The sequence below is a fragment of the Suricata suricatta genome, chromosome 16 (assembly GCF_006229205.1).
Source record: "Suricata suricatta isolate VVHF042 chromosome 16, meerkat_22Aug2017_6uvM2_HiC, whole genome shotgun sequence".
Lineage (NCBI taxonomy): Eukaryota > Metazoa > Chordata > Mammalia > Carnivora > Herpestidae > Suricata > Suricata suricatta.
Window position 1 is genome coordinate 56,486,312 of NC_043715.1, and position 15,232 is coordinate 56,501,543.

A 15,232-nucleotide genomic window follows, 5' to 3' on the forward strand; every position below is an offset into this window, starting at 1 on the left:
CCTCCTCCTCCTCCTCCTCCTCCTCCTCGTCCTCCTCGTCGTCAAACTGCTGGATCCGGTCCTTGTAGCAGATCTCCAGCAGGCTGGCGTTGGGCTGCGGGGTGCAGGGTGGGGGCTGGGGTGGCGGCACTGTCTGCAGGACCTCCCCCTCCCCCGGGCCGGGGCGGCACTCACGTTCTCGTCATCGGCGTTGAGGGAGAAGGTGATGTTGGCGGTCTTGTCGAAAGGCGCGCTGGGAGAGAAGCACGGTGGCAGTGGTCAGGCTCTGCCTCCGCCCCTCCTGCCTCGGCCCTCCCGCAGGGACACCCGTCAGGACGCCTCGCGCGGGCCCACATTCCCCAGGGAGACAGGCTGGGCCCACGGCGGCGGGGCCCAGCGCGGCCGCACTCAGGAGTGCGGAAAGAACGGGGTGCCTCTGCCGAGCAGCACCTACTCTGTCCCCTGCTCTGCCCTCGGACTGCCCCGGGCTGCCTCTGACGGAGGCGGTGGCCCCTGGCCGCAGGTGGGGCGTGGCCGTCAGCCTTCCCGGCTCCGGTGAGTGAGAGCGAGCCGGCGCCCAGCGCCGGGCCACGGCACCCAGCCAGAGCTCAGTCTGGGGCTGGGACTCACCCCATCCCGCCCGCCTCTGGGGGGGCCCACACCCGGCCCCCTCTGCCCAGCTCCCTTCCTGAACTCCCCCCGGAAACACTTGCTGCTCCAGGGAAGCGAGCGCACATGCTCTCAGCGCCCACACAAAGTGGAGTAGGCACCTGACTTCCTGACTTATTCTCCTCCCAGCAGCCTCTGCCTGTACCCTTTGTCCACTGCTTCTGGCAGCAGCAGCAGCGGGCAGCTGTCCATCCCTTGCATTAGAGACACTTCCCGAGTTACCACGTGCTCTTTCCCCCGGGGGCGACACTGCCAGGAAGATGCGAACAAATGGGCATCGATGCTCTGAGCAGCCCTGGGTCCCGACCCCGTGCAGACCCGCCCATGCGGTGTCCCCTCAGCGCTCTGAGCAGCCCTGGGTCCCGACCCTGTGCAGACCCGCCCACACGGTGTCCCCTCAGCGCTCTGAGCAGCCCTGGGTAAGGACACCGTGCAGACCTGCCCACGCGGTAGCCCCGAGACCTCACCACCCAGACAGCAGCGCCCAGCGTGCTGGTCCGGTCGGGCAGCCCACTCTGGCAGTCTGGGCCCGACAGGGCAATGTCATCAGCCCCGATCTCCTAAAAACATTCATCTGCCTTCCATTCTAGAATGCTTCATGGCTTTCCTGGTTTTTTGAAAGCGCTTGCAGCCCCACTGGAAACGATGTGATGCTGGAGGCCACACAGTTCTGTCAAGAGGACAGCGGGCAGTCCCACCAATCTCTAACAGGGCGAGGCCTTCTCTGGGGCCCAGGGCTGGGGCCCACGGCCAGCACCACCAGGCCATCCACGGGCCGGGCTGGGCAGAGCAGCCGTGGGCACAGAGCTCACGTCTGCGTGGGTGGGACAGGCGGGCGCTGGCCACGCCCCTCGCGCAGCGCGGTGATCCCGCTCCCACAGCCACCGCACGCCCCTCCGTCTCCCCCGCCGTAAGGAGGCCCCTGAGCCCTGAGCAGAGGGGGACGGTGGGCACCCAACAGGAGGACGCCAGCCGAGAAGCACCGGCACACTGCTAGTGACGACGCAGACAGGCCTCGGCTCGGCTGCCCCCACAAGTGACACTCAGCCATGGCCCTTTGCTGCCTTCCTATGGCTGCCACAGGACTACTCATGTGATTTACATGGCTAGAAAGTTCTAATTTTCTTCTCTTGACTGTAAAAGCAACATATGCCTCTGGTGAAAAACTTGGAAAATAAAGCTGGGGACCGCGACACCACGCACCCCTTGCTGCCCCTCGAGGCGAGCCCCTCCCACAGGCACACCCCCCGAGGAAAATGGTCTAGTGCCCGAGTTAAAATACTATTACACAGCAATTACAAAGAAGCAGAACCAGTCACTGACAAAGTCTCTCCCGTCAGCCCGGGGGCTGCCCGGGCTGCAAGGGCCCGTCCCAGGGGCGCCACACCAGGGCAAACGGGAAGGGCGGCAGGAGGAGCCCCAGGGCACGTGGGGCTAGCTTTCCGGCCTTCGGTCCCCGAGCCCCCACCCTCCCACGAGGGCTCACTCACTTCACACTCTCTTCCTGCTCCCCGAACTCCTCGTCGTTGAAGCCGAAGTGGTCGATGAAGGCGGAGGTCATGCGCTGCATCTGGAAGTCCATGAAGGCCTGCGGAGGGCGGCGGTCAGGGGCCGGGTGGGGCCCGGAGGAGCGGGCAGCCCCGCCCCCGCCCCGCAGCCCACCTGCTGCAGCACGGCCTCCTCCGGGAAGCTGAACTCCTTGAGCCGGTCATCCTCGTCGTCGCTGGAGGAGTGCAGGTGGTGGGTGCTCACCTGGGGCGGGTGGGCAGGCAGGGGTGAGGACCAGGGCAGTGGGGTGCAAGCGGGCAGGGGTGAGGACAGGATGGGCGGGGGCGGTGAGCAGGCAGGCAGAGGTGAGGACCACCGTGGGCAAGCAGGAGGAGCAGGTGGGCGGGGTGAGGACCAGAGCAGTGGGGTGCAAGTGGGTGGGGATGCGGACAGGGCAGAGGGGATGCAGGCAGGCAGGAATGAGGACCAGAATGGGCAGGGGCGAGGACCAGGGCCGGTGTGTGCAGGGGAGAACCCCGATGGAGGGGAGAGACAGCCTCACCAGGTCCACTGTGTTCTTCCTGTTGGTCTCTGCCAGGGGTCCGGACACAAAGGCCTCCCACTGCTCCTGCTGCTCACTGGGCAGGTCTGCTCCCAGGAGAGAGGACAGGACGTGAGGTGCCCCGCGGCTTCCCCCGACCCCAGCGCCGGGCGCACCCCACCCAGGCCCTCACCCTTCAGCAGCTGCCCCAGCTGCTCAGCGTTGGGCCCCTTCTCCGCGTTCTGCACCAGGGCGTTGGCCAGTCTGGTCAAGTGGCCCATGTAGCCCTTGCGAGGGCCTCCTGCGGACCTGGAAAAGATCAGAGCCACAGCTGGCCACTGGCCACACCTGCCCCTGGCCCGCCCTCCCCCGGGCGCAGGGGTCCCCGGATGCTCACTGCACGAGCTCGTTCTCCTCCCAGGAGGTCAGGATGCGCTCCACCAGGCGGCACTGCTGCAGCAACTGGGAGGGCAGGTTGGGCGTGGGGGTGGGGCCAGCCGCCGGAGCCCCTCCTCCTCGCCTCGCCCCTCCTCCCCTGCGTCCTTCCAGCCCCACCCTCCTCATAGGGCCTCCCACCCCTGCCCGGCACAGCCGTCCCCACCCCGGCCACACCCGAGGAACTGCTGGACAGCTCCTCCCTGCGGCCCTGGGCTAGATCCAGGGAGGCGCCTCCCCTAAAGCGAGGCAGCAAGCAGGAGACCGTCTCTGTCGTCCTGGACACACCACGTCCCGCACTACCTAGACGTCACCCCTCATTTCTCGAAGACAGACCTAAGACAAGCCCGAGCCCCACCCCCAGCCCGCACAGGTGCCCCGCAGGGGGACCTGGGTCCGAGCCCACCCGCGGGGAGAGAAGGGGACCTGGGGGCCAGAGCTCACATGCTTCACCACGGGGTTGGGGGCGGGCGTCTCGGGGCCGCTGTCAGGAGGCCCAGCACCCAGCATGGCGCTCACACACAACTCCACTTGGGCGTGCAGGAAGTTGTTGAAGCCATAGTGGAAGAAGAGGTCCTGGGTGGGGGGCGGCATATGCTGGTGCCAAGGCCACCACCTGCCCTGTCCCCCAGTCCCTGCCCCGGGCCCCCGCCCGGTCCTGACCCCTCGGCCCCCCACCCCCCGCCCTCCGCACCAGCATGGTGTTGGGCACGTCCAGTGCCAGGAGCTCCTGGGTCAGGGCCGCGTCATTGGCGCTCAGGGCACTGGCCAGCAGCCTGACCACATGCAGCCGGGTGTTGCCCAGTGGGGGGGCCAGGCTGCCCCACGTAGTTCGAAGCGGCTCCAGCTGCGGGCACAGGGGAGGCTCAGCGCTGCCCGCGACGTGGGGGCACCCTCCCTGCCACCGTCCCTCCCCGGCGTCCCAGCCCACCTCAGGGGGCTCAAGCAGGAGCTGGTGGAAACGGCCGAGGCGTGGGCGCAGGGCGTGCAGGGCGCCCACGCTGGACGTGGTGCTGTCCAGGGTCGCCTGGGCCAGGAGCTCCAGCTGCCCCTCCATACTGCTGAAGAAGTTGTTGACGGTCACAGACTCAGGCCTGTGGCAGGGGACAGGATGGAGGACCCGTGTGCACGGATACGCACACGTGCGGCACCTCTGGGAGGGAGTGAACACCGGCTTCCCCGAGAAGGGCAGGGAGAGGACCGGGGGCGGGTGCCCAGGGACCACACGGGACAGGCCCAGTGTCTCAGGCCACCACCCGCCTGAAGGGCCCGGACTCAAGACCGCTAGCTCCAAGTCACAGGGGGTTACCTGGCCTCAGATACAAGCGGAGGACTCTACTCCTGGGACCCTAAGTGACCACCAAGAAGGGGCCGGCACTTGTAGAGGCCGTGTCCCCATGACCTTCGGCCTCTAGATGAGAGGGCGGGGCTCCGAGGGATGGCCCAGCCACGGGTCTGGCCCCCCCTCACCTTGGCCTCCTGGGCTCCAGCAGGGTCAGCAGCACCTGGACCCCGCTCACGATGACGGACTGGCTCTGCTCTCCCTCCAGCATGTTGCTCAGCAGCTGCTCGATGGTCTCCTGCCTGGGGCAGGGGGCAAGGGGTCAGAGTGCAGGGCTCGGACAGCACCCCTCCCTGGGCCTGGGAACTGCCCCCAAAACCCACTTCTCCAGGGTGGCCAACAGCTGGTCGGGCTCCGGGCTGTCCTGGACCTGGATCATCTGCTCCCGGCTCAGGCGGATGATGTCGCACAGGGACTGGGACGCGTTGGAATGTTGCTGGGGAGGCACACGGAGAGCTGAGGACGGCAGCCCGGCTGCCGGGCCCTCGTGCGCTGACCCGCCGCCCTGAAGGACAGGACGGGAGGGTCACACAGACATGGGGACACAACTGCTGAGGGAAGGAACAGAAGGCACTGAACGCTGGGAGAGGAGAGATGGCAAAGAACTGGGAAACCCAGGAAAGCTTCCTGGAGAAGGTGACACTCTATCTGCTGTAACCAAAGGAGGAAACGGCCCGACGTCCGGTGTCTGGTGAGTGGATAAGCACGTGGGATGTGTCTGCGTGTCAGAACATTCCTCGGCCTTAGGAAGGGACGGAGCACTGACAGGCACAACGCAAGAGAGCAGAGAGGCTGGTCGTGAAAACCACGTATTCTGTGATTCCGCTCGTACAAAGAGTCGGGAGAGGCAAACCCGGAGACAGACAGCATACTGGTGGCTGCTGAGGGCCGGGGGACCGCAAGGGAACGGATGATAGCTAATGGGCACAGGGCTTCCTTTCTGGGGTAACGAAAAGAATTCTCCAACACTGCGGCGATAACCGCACAATTCTGCCAATACACTAGAAGCCACTGCATTCTGCGTTCTAAACAGGCGATCCACACGGCATGTAATCTGTATCTCAACAAGACTGTTACGAAAAATAGCCGAGAGAGAGAAACACGAGCAGAACTGAGCGTAACCCGTGCAGACCCCAGACCACCCGGGCCACGGGCAGCTCACGCTCCAGAGCCCCTGTGCCACAGGCCTGCACGGTCCTCACCCACTGGCACAGACACTGACTGACGCCCAGGCTAATGACCCACACCTGTGGGCCTCGGCTCCGTAAGCTAGCCACCCCAGAAGACACGACGGGGCCCCACGAGCTGCAGGGAGGATTCGGGACCCCTGTCTCTGCACGGATGCTCTGAAGTACAAGTAGGGTCCATCTGCCAGGTCACAGTCAGCAGGGGAGGGGACGGGGAAGGGACCCAGGGAGGCCGGCAGCGAGAGGGTCTAGAGTCAGAGGCCACTCGCCAGGCTGCAACCCATCAGATGCTGGCCAAGCTCCTGATTCACCAGCCGGTGGGTGCGGCCCGGCCCCTTACTCTCAGCGGGAGCACTACCAGCAGCAGACCGGAAAGGCCACACCCACCAGGTCCCAATGCTTCCCTTCCTCATCAGTCCACCTCCAAGGGAGGAGGGGCAAAGCTGGCGCGAAGAGCAGACCTGAGGTGCAGAGACCAGGCCACAGGTAGGGACAGCAGGCGAGTAGGGGACACTCACATTGTCATCCTTCGACGGGTGGATCTGATCAATGAGCCGCTGCACAATTTTCTCCTCATTGAGCCACTGGGGGGTGAGAAGGCGGGGCTCGGCTCACTGGCCCCCCGCCCCTGCCCTTGCCCCGCCCCCACTTGCCCCGCCCCGCGCTCACGTTGACCACGTCCTGCCTCAGCTGGGGCCGCTCCACGCAGGTGAGGAGACGCAGCAGGAGGTCCATGATGGCTGAGGTGCCGATGTGCTGCAGAAGCAGGTCCACGAAGTCATCCTTCTTCCGCAGGAAGGACACGAGCTGGGGGCCGGAGGGGCAACGCTCGTCACCTGGCAGGGCCCAGGGCCCGTGCACCTGCCCGCCCGCCCGCCGCCCTGGCGCAGCACGGCGGTACCTGGTCTGTCTTGCGGTTGATAAGGATGCCCATGACCTTGCTGAAGAAGCTGGCGAGCAGCGGGTTGAGGCTGCCGCTGCTCTGCAAGAAGCCGTAGAGCCGGTTCAGGAGGGACTCGTCTGCGCCCAGCGCGTCGTTGATCTGGGGCACGTCTGAGGTCAGGATCTCGCAGGCCACGCTGGGGTACCTGGGGGTTCATGTCCCGAAAGGGAGACAGATGCCAGGGAAGCTGACAGGGCCATCCTCGCCTCCCCATGCCCTCCTGTCAGAATGCACCTGTGGCTCCCCACTGCCCCCAAGGCTACAGCCAGCCTCCTGAGCTTGGACCTGACCCCCAGCGCCCTGCTTCACCCCTGCCTCCCGGCTCCCTGCCAGCATGGGCCCCAGGCGGACAGGGCGGGGCTCACTTGTAGCGCAGGCGCTCTTCGCCGCTGGCGGGCGGCTCCTGGGTGACCCAGGCCACCATGGCCTGCAGGTGCGGCGGCTGCAGCAGGAAGTCCAGCAGCTTGCGATTGACGACCTTGCACTCCTGCAGCACGTCCTCCTCGTCCAGTAGCTCGGGCAGGCTCAGGTCCTCCCGCTCCAGCAGCGCATCGAGGTGTGAGCTCGTGTGCAGGTCAAACTTCCAAAACATGGCGCCCTGGGGACGGGGTCTGCCTCACATACCGGCCTCTGCCGCTCTGCTCCGCCCTGCCCCACTCCCTCCACCTCTGCCGCCTACTGCCCAATGAGCGTGGCAGCCTGACAGGGCCACCCTCTAGTCCAGGGGGCCAACTGCCCACCCGGACACAAGGGTCCTGAGCAGCCCTCCGCCCCAGGCCCTGGGTGAAGTCCGGAGGGGGGTGGGGGTAGCAGTGCACACACCAGGCGTGCAAAGAAGAGCCCTGAGGCTGCACACAGAGCCCCTGTGATCCCGTCCCCATCCAGGGCCTGTGTCCTCGGTCCCAAATCTGGGCAGGGACCCCCAGAGTCGGGGCGGGAAGCAGTGCTCATCCTGGTGCCTCTAGCATCAGACTCACTTCAATCTATTTGCTGGACAAGTTCAAATGCCCCATGGTCGCCAGCACGGGCTGCTGGCCAGCCCAGCAAATCACCGTGCCACGTGCAGGGCGTGGGGCAGTGGCAGAGGGAAGTCTGAGATGTCTCCAGGCTGTGGCTGTTGCCTAGATGCTACACACACACACACACAAACACACCCAACCCCCACCCAGGGCTGGGGACAAGGAAGAGGAAAGGGGGGAGGGGCCCTCCCAGAAGAGCAGCTGACTGGGGCCCAAAGGCACCAGGACAGGATAACTGACTCAGTGGGGAGGAGGACAAGGCCGTGGCCCACCCGTGGCCCACCCCAGCACAGGTAGTTGACCGCCACCAGGAGCACCCCCGGGTGCTGCGGGTCTGGGCCCTCTGGGTACATGGACTCAGCCAGGCCTCTACAGGCCCCGCCCAGGCACTCATCCCCCGCGCAGAGCACCTGAGGCCCCTCTGAGGTGTCATCACCCCAGTGCAAGACAGGCAACTCATGCCCAGGAGGGTTGGGGGCTCCCAAGCACCACACAGGTGCTGCCCAGATCTCAAGTTCGTCACTCGCCTTGTGAACACCGACCACCTGGGGCAGAGGCCACGGACGGTGGACTGAGGCCCTCCCTCACCTTCTCTGCCCCACAGGCCCAGAGCAGAAAGTGGCTCTGACTCCCTCAGGAAGCAGCCAGGGCTTAAAGCCAGGGCACGGCGGGGGGTGGGGGGTGGGGGTGGGGGACACATGTGGCCTCAGTCCCTTCAAGACACCGCCTCCAGCACCCAGCCCTCCCTTCCAGCCTCTGCAGGAGACTACTCACCTCCGAGCGCCCTCCCGCCATGTCCAGGAACCAGTGGCTCTAAATCTGCAATGATCCCAGATCCTGGGGCCCCGGTCAGTCCTCAGCCCTGGCCCAGGACAACGGCAGGTGGAGTGGACGAGACACCGCCATGGACGATGGCAGCAGGAACCAGGCCCCAGGCAGGGCCGCGGGGGCTGACCCACAGCACACAGGGACTCGCCCCTCAGCCCTCCACCCCACGTTGGCCACTTTTCTGAAACACAAACTTGAGTGCCTGGTGTCCACTCACGGCCAGAAGCCCAAAAGGGCTCCCTGGGTTTTGGCACTCGAGACCCCAGGGGCCGCTGCCAGCCTCCTAGCCCCGCTGGGGCCAGGCCCAGCCTCCCCGGGACTTCCAGTCCCACACCATCTCTCACAGCTGCACGACCCTCTCCGAGCAAGCTACGGCCTAGCCCCTCGCACGGCGTCCTGCAGCTGCCACATGCGGTGTGTGGCCCTCCTGAGGGGGTCCCTGCAGGACAGCACTGCCCCAGCACCATGCTGGGCGTCCAGGCCTCCTGGCGTCACGGGAATGGGGGCCCCTTCCCTGCCATCGTGCCAGACTGACGGCCCACACTGTGTACTGACCGCTCTCAGGACTGTCGGGCCCTCACCTCCCCTACTCTCACGACTGCCCCCAAAGAAGGTATGGATGGCCCCATTCTCCACGTGAGGGCGTGGAGGTGCACAGAGGCACCTGCCCACCCAAGCACTCCAGGAAGGTAAAGTCTCGGGCGGGGGCCTCGTCCTGTTCACTTATAGAGAAGTACGTAGGCTCAGGCCCAAGCTCTGACCGGCCAGCCCATCCCGGGAGCTGGAGATCGGACCCTTCCTGGGCCTCAGGGGCTTGGTGGGACGCTCAGCAGCAGCTCTGGCGCCTACTCAGGGAGCTGGTCACTCAGCCACGGGGGGCGTGTCTGACCTGTGGGACCCTCACCTCTCTGCATTCTGTGCCACAGGCGTCCAGGCCGCACTTGCTGAGATGGAGCCTGGACACAGCCTGTCCGTGCTCAGGAGCGAGAACCCCTCCACCTCGCGCACGTCTCGGTCTGGCCCTGGCCACGGGCCCGCGTGGCCGCCTCCTGCAGCTCCCTCGCACCGAGTTCCTCACCTGCGCCGGACACACTGGCCCTTCTGTGTGCAGAGCACGCCAGGCCTGGGTTCTTCTTAGAAACTCAGCTCTGGCTGCCTTGCCAGCCTGGGGCATCCTAGTAACCCGCTCCTTCTCATCCTTGGGGTCTGCTGCCAGGCGTCTATCCCCTGAGAAGGCGGAGGCAGGCCCCTGGCACCCCCTGCATCCACCAGCTCTGGGACACGCAGCCTGGCCTGCACACAGTGTGCTGTCACTCGGTGAACGTGCCTGGTGCCCGGATGGGGACGGGATGACGCCGGCACAGAGCCTTCCTTGGGGGGCTGCTGTGAGCGCCCAGGGGCAGTACCCAGCACACAACCTGGTACGCGATTCTGCTCAGAAAGTGCAGCAGAAACACACCCCCATCTGCAAGCCCCGGTGTGTCACGAGGCCCTGCCCCCTGAGGCAGCAGGTGACATATCTGCCTCGGCAGCGCTCCCCCCAGGTCCCCCGCCCCACTGCTAAACCACAGTCACAGGTGGGGGCAGGGGGGAGGAGGGCAAGGGCCGGCTGAGCCGTGCGGGGGAACACGGACGGCCCCCCCTGCGCTCCAAAGTGCTCTGCGACTCTCCTTTGCACCCGGGCAAGCCCCTCCGTTTGCCCAGATCCTAGACCCTCCCAAGAAACCCTTCCACACTCGATGGCCGTCCCCTCTCCCTGGGTAACAAGTCTGTGACAGGCCGTGTGCTGCAGGCCAGAAAACTGCGGACTGGCACAGGTGACGCACCAGCTCCAAGGCGGCCGGTGTGGGCACGCGTCCTGAGCTGAGTGAACGTGGGGACAGGACCACCTCCTGAGCCGTGAGAGGCAAGGAGCTCAAGGTGGTGAGCACGCACCTCCTCCTTCTCCACTGGAGACGGTCACGTGAGGGGAGACCAGAGAGTCCAAAAGACCCCTAAGCCCAGGGAAGGAAGCCAGTCACCAAGGACTGCGTGTTGTGGACGCCACTCACGTGAACGCCAGCAAGAAGCAAATCCACAGACAGAAAGCAGATTAGAGGTTTTCAGGAGCAGGGGAGCCCCTGCTAACAGGTATGGGATTTCCTTTTGGGAAAAGTATGTTTAAAAAAGAAACCAAAAGTTCTAAAACCAAATGTACACGATTTTGTCCGTTATACCTCAGTGAAAAGACCTACTCCGGCAAGGGCCATACCACTCTGAGTATACTGGAAACCGCTGACTTGTGCGCTTTAAATAGATGAACCACATGACGTACGAATTGTATCTCAATGAAAACCACCACCAAACACAAAACCAAAGTCGCCCAAGCTGTGGTGACAGGGCCAGGCCCAGGCCTCACTCTGTCCGAGTCACCCAGAGCTCACCAGACGCCAGCGGCCAGAAAAGCTGAGGCAGAGAGAGCAGGCGCAGGCTCCCCTCCCACAGCCCCCACGTCCCAGAACTAGGCAGGACCCCCCACGGCTGAGGGGCGGCGGGGGATGGGGCCCAGCCCGCACCCCCTGAAAACCTATGCGCCGGCATGGGCACCTGGTCTCCACACCAAGACAAGGAAGTGAATGTTCCCATCTGACGGACCTGGGGACAGGGCCACCGAGAGGCAGAACCAGGACTCTGCCAGCCCTGCTCTCCCGTCTGCAGGCGGAAATGGTCAGAGCTGAGACCCACCCACTTCCAAAGCACCTAGTTAGAGGGCGCGTGTGCGCGAGCACAGGCATCATCCCCAAACTCCCCTCTTCGAGCAGGTGGGTTTTCGACAGCAGCTACGGGCTCCTTCCCTGAGCGGCCTTCCAGAGACCTGGGCAGGGGAGGGCCCAGCCACTGACACAGGGTGCTGGGTGGTGGGGCATATGGACTCCAGGGGGCTCGGAACCCAGGAACCCCCTTAAACTCTCAGAACCTCAGGTTGTCCCTCCCAAAATCAGAGGAGGCTGCAAGGATCACATGCAAGTGAGGGGTGGCTGGTACCCTACAAACGTCATGTCTCCGCCCTGCACGGAACAGAGACGCGGGTACAGGAGAGCACGCACGCGCACACACACAGAGCAAGCATGTGCACACACACACACACACACACACACACACACACACAGAACAGGAAAGCACACTCTCAGTTCACTTCAGCCTCAAGTCCTGATGGCCAATCCCATCTTCCCTCTTAACAGAACTTGCTGGAAACCCTGGGCACCAGATGAACTGGAGAGGGGGGTTCCATCTCACTCTCTACTGGGGTGAGCCTGGGCCAGGCACTTGGCATCTTGGGGCCTCATCTCCTCATCTGTGAAATGGGTCCACACCCTCAGGAAGAGTCGTGTGCGAAGGGCCAGCTCAGGCTGGTGGCCCCTTCCATCTGCCCCTGACCCCGCTGAAGCCCAGACACTCCCAGCAGGAGGGAAGGAGCCGGACGCGAACCCAGGGATGACAGCTTCAAAACAGAAAACCCAGAGACAGACCCTCCGCACATCTGCCTGAGCGACCCAGGTCATTCAAATACTCTGGCCGGCGCCTCGCAACCCCCCCACCCCCACTCTATGCAACGTTTAGCAAACTTCACGAAAGCGGAAGTGACTACCACTGGTTTTTAGCGACCGTTTGAAAACCATGACTGGCTGCAAACGGAAGAAGGGGAAACTGTAAATGAGAAAGGAAGCCATTAAAAACGGAAACTCCCTCTCTCCACCAGCTTGGCACCATCGCCTCGGGTCTCTTGCCCTGCTGCGTTGTTCTTAGGCCTCTGACAGCAGCTGCCCTCTCAGGAGCCTGCCCACCCCCGCCCCCCACCCCTGCCTGGGCTCAGATAGGGAGGGCCGGGCTGCAGGGCCCTGAGAGCCGGCCCCACTGTGCCATGGATCCGATCTGCCTCCACCATCTCTGTCGGTGCCGGGGAGCCTGGGGCCAGATCCTTCACCTTCCACCCCTTCCTTGCCTGCCCTGGCCCTGGTCCTGAGAGCGCCTCCAGGGGGTCCAGCACTAGGAGAGGCCTTCTCTGGCCTGCAGCCGCCTCCACCGTCAGCCGTCACAGGCCCGTAGGCTGCTGAGGTGAGGCCGAGCTAGGTGAGCCCTGGCGAGGGAGAGAGCCCACGACTGAAAGGCCGGCCCCAGCCCCCTGCAGGGCACAGCAGGTCCAAGGGCTGTGAGACCGCCTCCCTCAAGTCTCCCCAAGCCTGGGATGGGGTTGGCGACTTTGATTCCAAGGATAGGATGACAGTAATGGCGACCCCACAACCTGAGCAGGATGCAGAACCCAGGGCAGACCTAGCAAAGCAGGCAGCAGGACCCCCATTTGGACAAGGGGCCACTGGGGCCACGGGAGGGACCTGGCCACAGCCACACAGGACAATAGCTGGGACTTGTCCACGGCTTGGGAAAGCCTGGACACAATAGGGGACACCCCAGATCACACTCTCCCAGGGGAGGTGGCCACTTGGGTCCAACCCCAGGGGGTTGCAATAATTAGGAAATAGAAGATTGCAGACCCCTGGCCAAGGACTGAGGAGGGGCCTGAAAGCTCACATTCGGGATGGTCATTTGGATCAGTTATGGGTTCAAAGGAAAAAAGGGAAACAACTAATAGATTTGGAACACGAAGAGGAGCAGAGTCAGTGTTCCAGGGAGATCCAGAGTCAGAAGCGCCTGGGTTCCGATCCTGCCTCTCCCTGTGGCCTTGGACTCCGTCTCCTCCCTCGGGGGACGCCTCACGGTTACCGTAAGATCGCACCTCCCACGGGAAGATCTATAAAGCGGGTGTTCAAAGAGAAAACCATGCTTGGCCTGGAAAGGAGGGCGTGTCCCACCCCCACGTGCTGAGCCTGCCCCGGCGCCGGTGAGCCAGGGGCGCCAGGAAGGCCTCCCGTTCTCACCCAAGCTCCCTGGCCTCAGCTCACCTCCTCTCTTGCTGCAACCCGCATGGCGCTCAACACTCCCGCCACACCTGAGTGCAAGTGGGCACCCTCGCCTCTGCCCTGGCTGGCGGCTCCCGCTGCCTTTCCTCCAGCTCTTTGGGCCTGACTCGCTCCTCCTGGGTCCTTCAGGCTTCAGCACAGACACCACTTCCTCCAGGAAGCCTCCCCTGACTGCGTTAGGGGCCCGCTCCACACTTCCACAGCTTCCGTGGTTACCCCACGACAGCATCTGAGCCCTCTGTGACAGGAGCTGCCTGTTCAGTCACCTGCCTCCCTTTGCAAGATGCCAATTTACCAGGATCTAGCATAAGGCCAGGCCCACAGCTAGAAATCCTGGTTGAATTAATTAAGGGGGAAAAAAAAAAAGACTCAAGTCCAGAAGGGAAAAGTAACCTGCTAAAGTCACTTTCCATAGATCCTGAAAAAAGTGTCGGTGATGGGGTAGGCAGGAACCAGAGGGCTCTCCTCTGATGCAGAGAAACAGCAGACGACCCAACAAAAAAAATCACTGAAAATACTAAAACAAAGTACAGAACTCAGAACGCACAGCTGCTCGTGGGCAGCGGCAGGGCAGATAAGGCAGAAGTGGGCACGACACCCAAGCTACAGGGCAGGGGCTCTCCGCCGCAGCACGGCTGATACTCGGGGCTGTCCCGGCCACTGTCCGATGTCGGGCAGCACCCTCCTCGGTGTACCAACCGGTGTCTCCTGCCACTGCCAGGTGTCCCCTGAGGCCACAAGCGCCCCAAGCTGAGAGCCACTGCGACACGACACGGAATCCCAAACCTAGTCATACTCCTAAGAGCTACTTGTCCCAGAGCACTTCCTGTACCTCGCGTTAGGCTCCAGGCTTCCACAAGCAGTCCACTGAAACCCCAGAGCTGCCGAGCGAGAAGAGTACGGACATCAGCACCATTTTACACCCCACTGAAGTTTCTTTACCGGTCCGAACCCCGTACCACACCTAACACATCTTCCTTTCCAGAAGCGTCTTGCCTCTCAGGCCGGCATTAATGGTAACGTCTGTGGCCTCAGCTCCAGCACAGGTGTGTCAAAGAGCCAGCAAGAAAGATCCTAACCAGGAGGTCACATTCAGGGGGCTGGCCAAGCAGGCAGCGGCACCGAGGTCCTCCACCCGCCCCCCCCAACACTTCTGCAGACCACTCCCGGGTTCCCACCTTCACAGGCTTGCACCTGCTGTTCCTTCCACCCGGAAGGCCCTTCTTCCTACTCTCCATCTGTCATCTCCAGCTCGTCCCTCCCAGGCAGAGAAGGCCACCTCCAGCCGGTCTACCCAGCCCCTCCTCTGCGGCCTGCATGCCCTGAGCTACCCCCATCACAACACCCCTAATTGTGACTGCCCGGCGGGGCCTTTGTCTCCCCAGGGCAGGGCCTGGTGCTGGTCCCCGCCTTGGCCGCCTGGCCCCCAGCAGGCCTGGCCGGCTCCGCAGGCTGCTACCCGAGCCCTCCTCACACGCTAAGCCGGGAAGACAGCAGGGAGAACCTCGCTGCTCTAGTGGGCCTGGGCCGGGGCCAGGGCCAGGGTCAGAGGCGGGGAGTCTAAGAGCAGGAAGGGGCTGTTGCAGGGGAAGGGGCTGAGAAGGAAAAGATGGAGATGTCCCTGGACAGTGGGGCTGAGTCCGAGGAGGGGAAGTTGGAAGTGAGCGGAGAATCGGAGGGAGACCGGGGAGGTGAGCTGGCTAAGGGGAGGCGAGAGGAGAGACTCAGGAACTTGGGAGTCCGAGACCTGGGGTGCTGAGGGACCCTCGGGGGGACCCGGGGGCCAGCGGCGGCCGCTCACCTGCGCGGGGGGGCGGCGGCTCCTCGCACTCGGGGCTCATCG

General features: G+C 64.0%; 1 protein-coding gene and 1 long non-coding RNA gene across 2 annotated transcripts in view; one reads left to right on the forward strand and one right to left on the reverse strand.

Moving 5' to 3' along the window:
• Position 1: 1 nt before the first annotated feature.
• Positions 2-11,090, reverse strand: PPP6R1 (protein phosphatase 6 regulatory subunit 1; the record flags this gene model as incomplete). Its single annotated transcript, XM_029924396.1, has 17 exons — positions 8,378-11,090; positions 6,950-7,182; positions 6,543-6,729; positions 6,311-6,448; positions 6,160-6,225; positions 4,778-4,890; positions 4,583-4,696; positions 4,044-4,206; positions 3,807-3,959; positions 3,557-3,688; positions 3,075-3,139; positions 2,871-2,986; positions 2,699-2,784; positions 2,311-2,400; positions 2,139-2,236; positions 175-232; positions 2-94 (listed from the first exon to the last, which is right to left on the reverse strand). Coding segments are annotated over exons 1-17 (1,926 nt in total), but the record flags the coding sequence as incomplete, so codon positions are not given.
• A 3,655-nt stretch (positions 11,091-14,745) lies between these two features.
• LOC115280135 overlaps positions 14,746-15,232 on the forward strand; it is a 3,078-nt gene continuing 2,591 nt past the window's right edge. The window contains exon 1 of the long non-coding RNA XR_003903681.1: positions 14,746-15,080. This is a non-coding gene — a long non-coding RNA (uncharacterized LOC115280135). The remainder of the gene's footprint in view (positions 15,081-15,232) is intronic.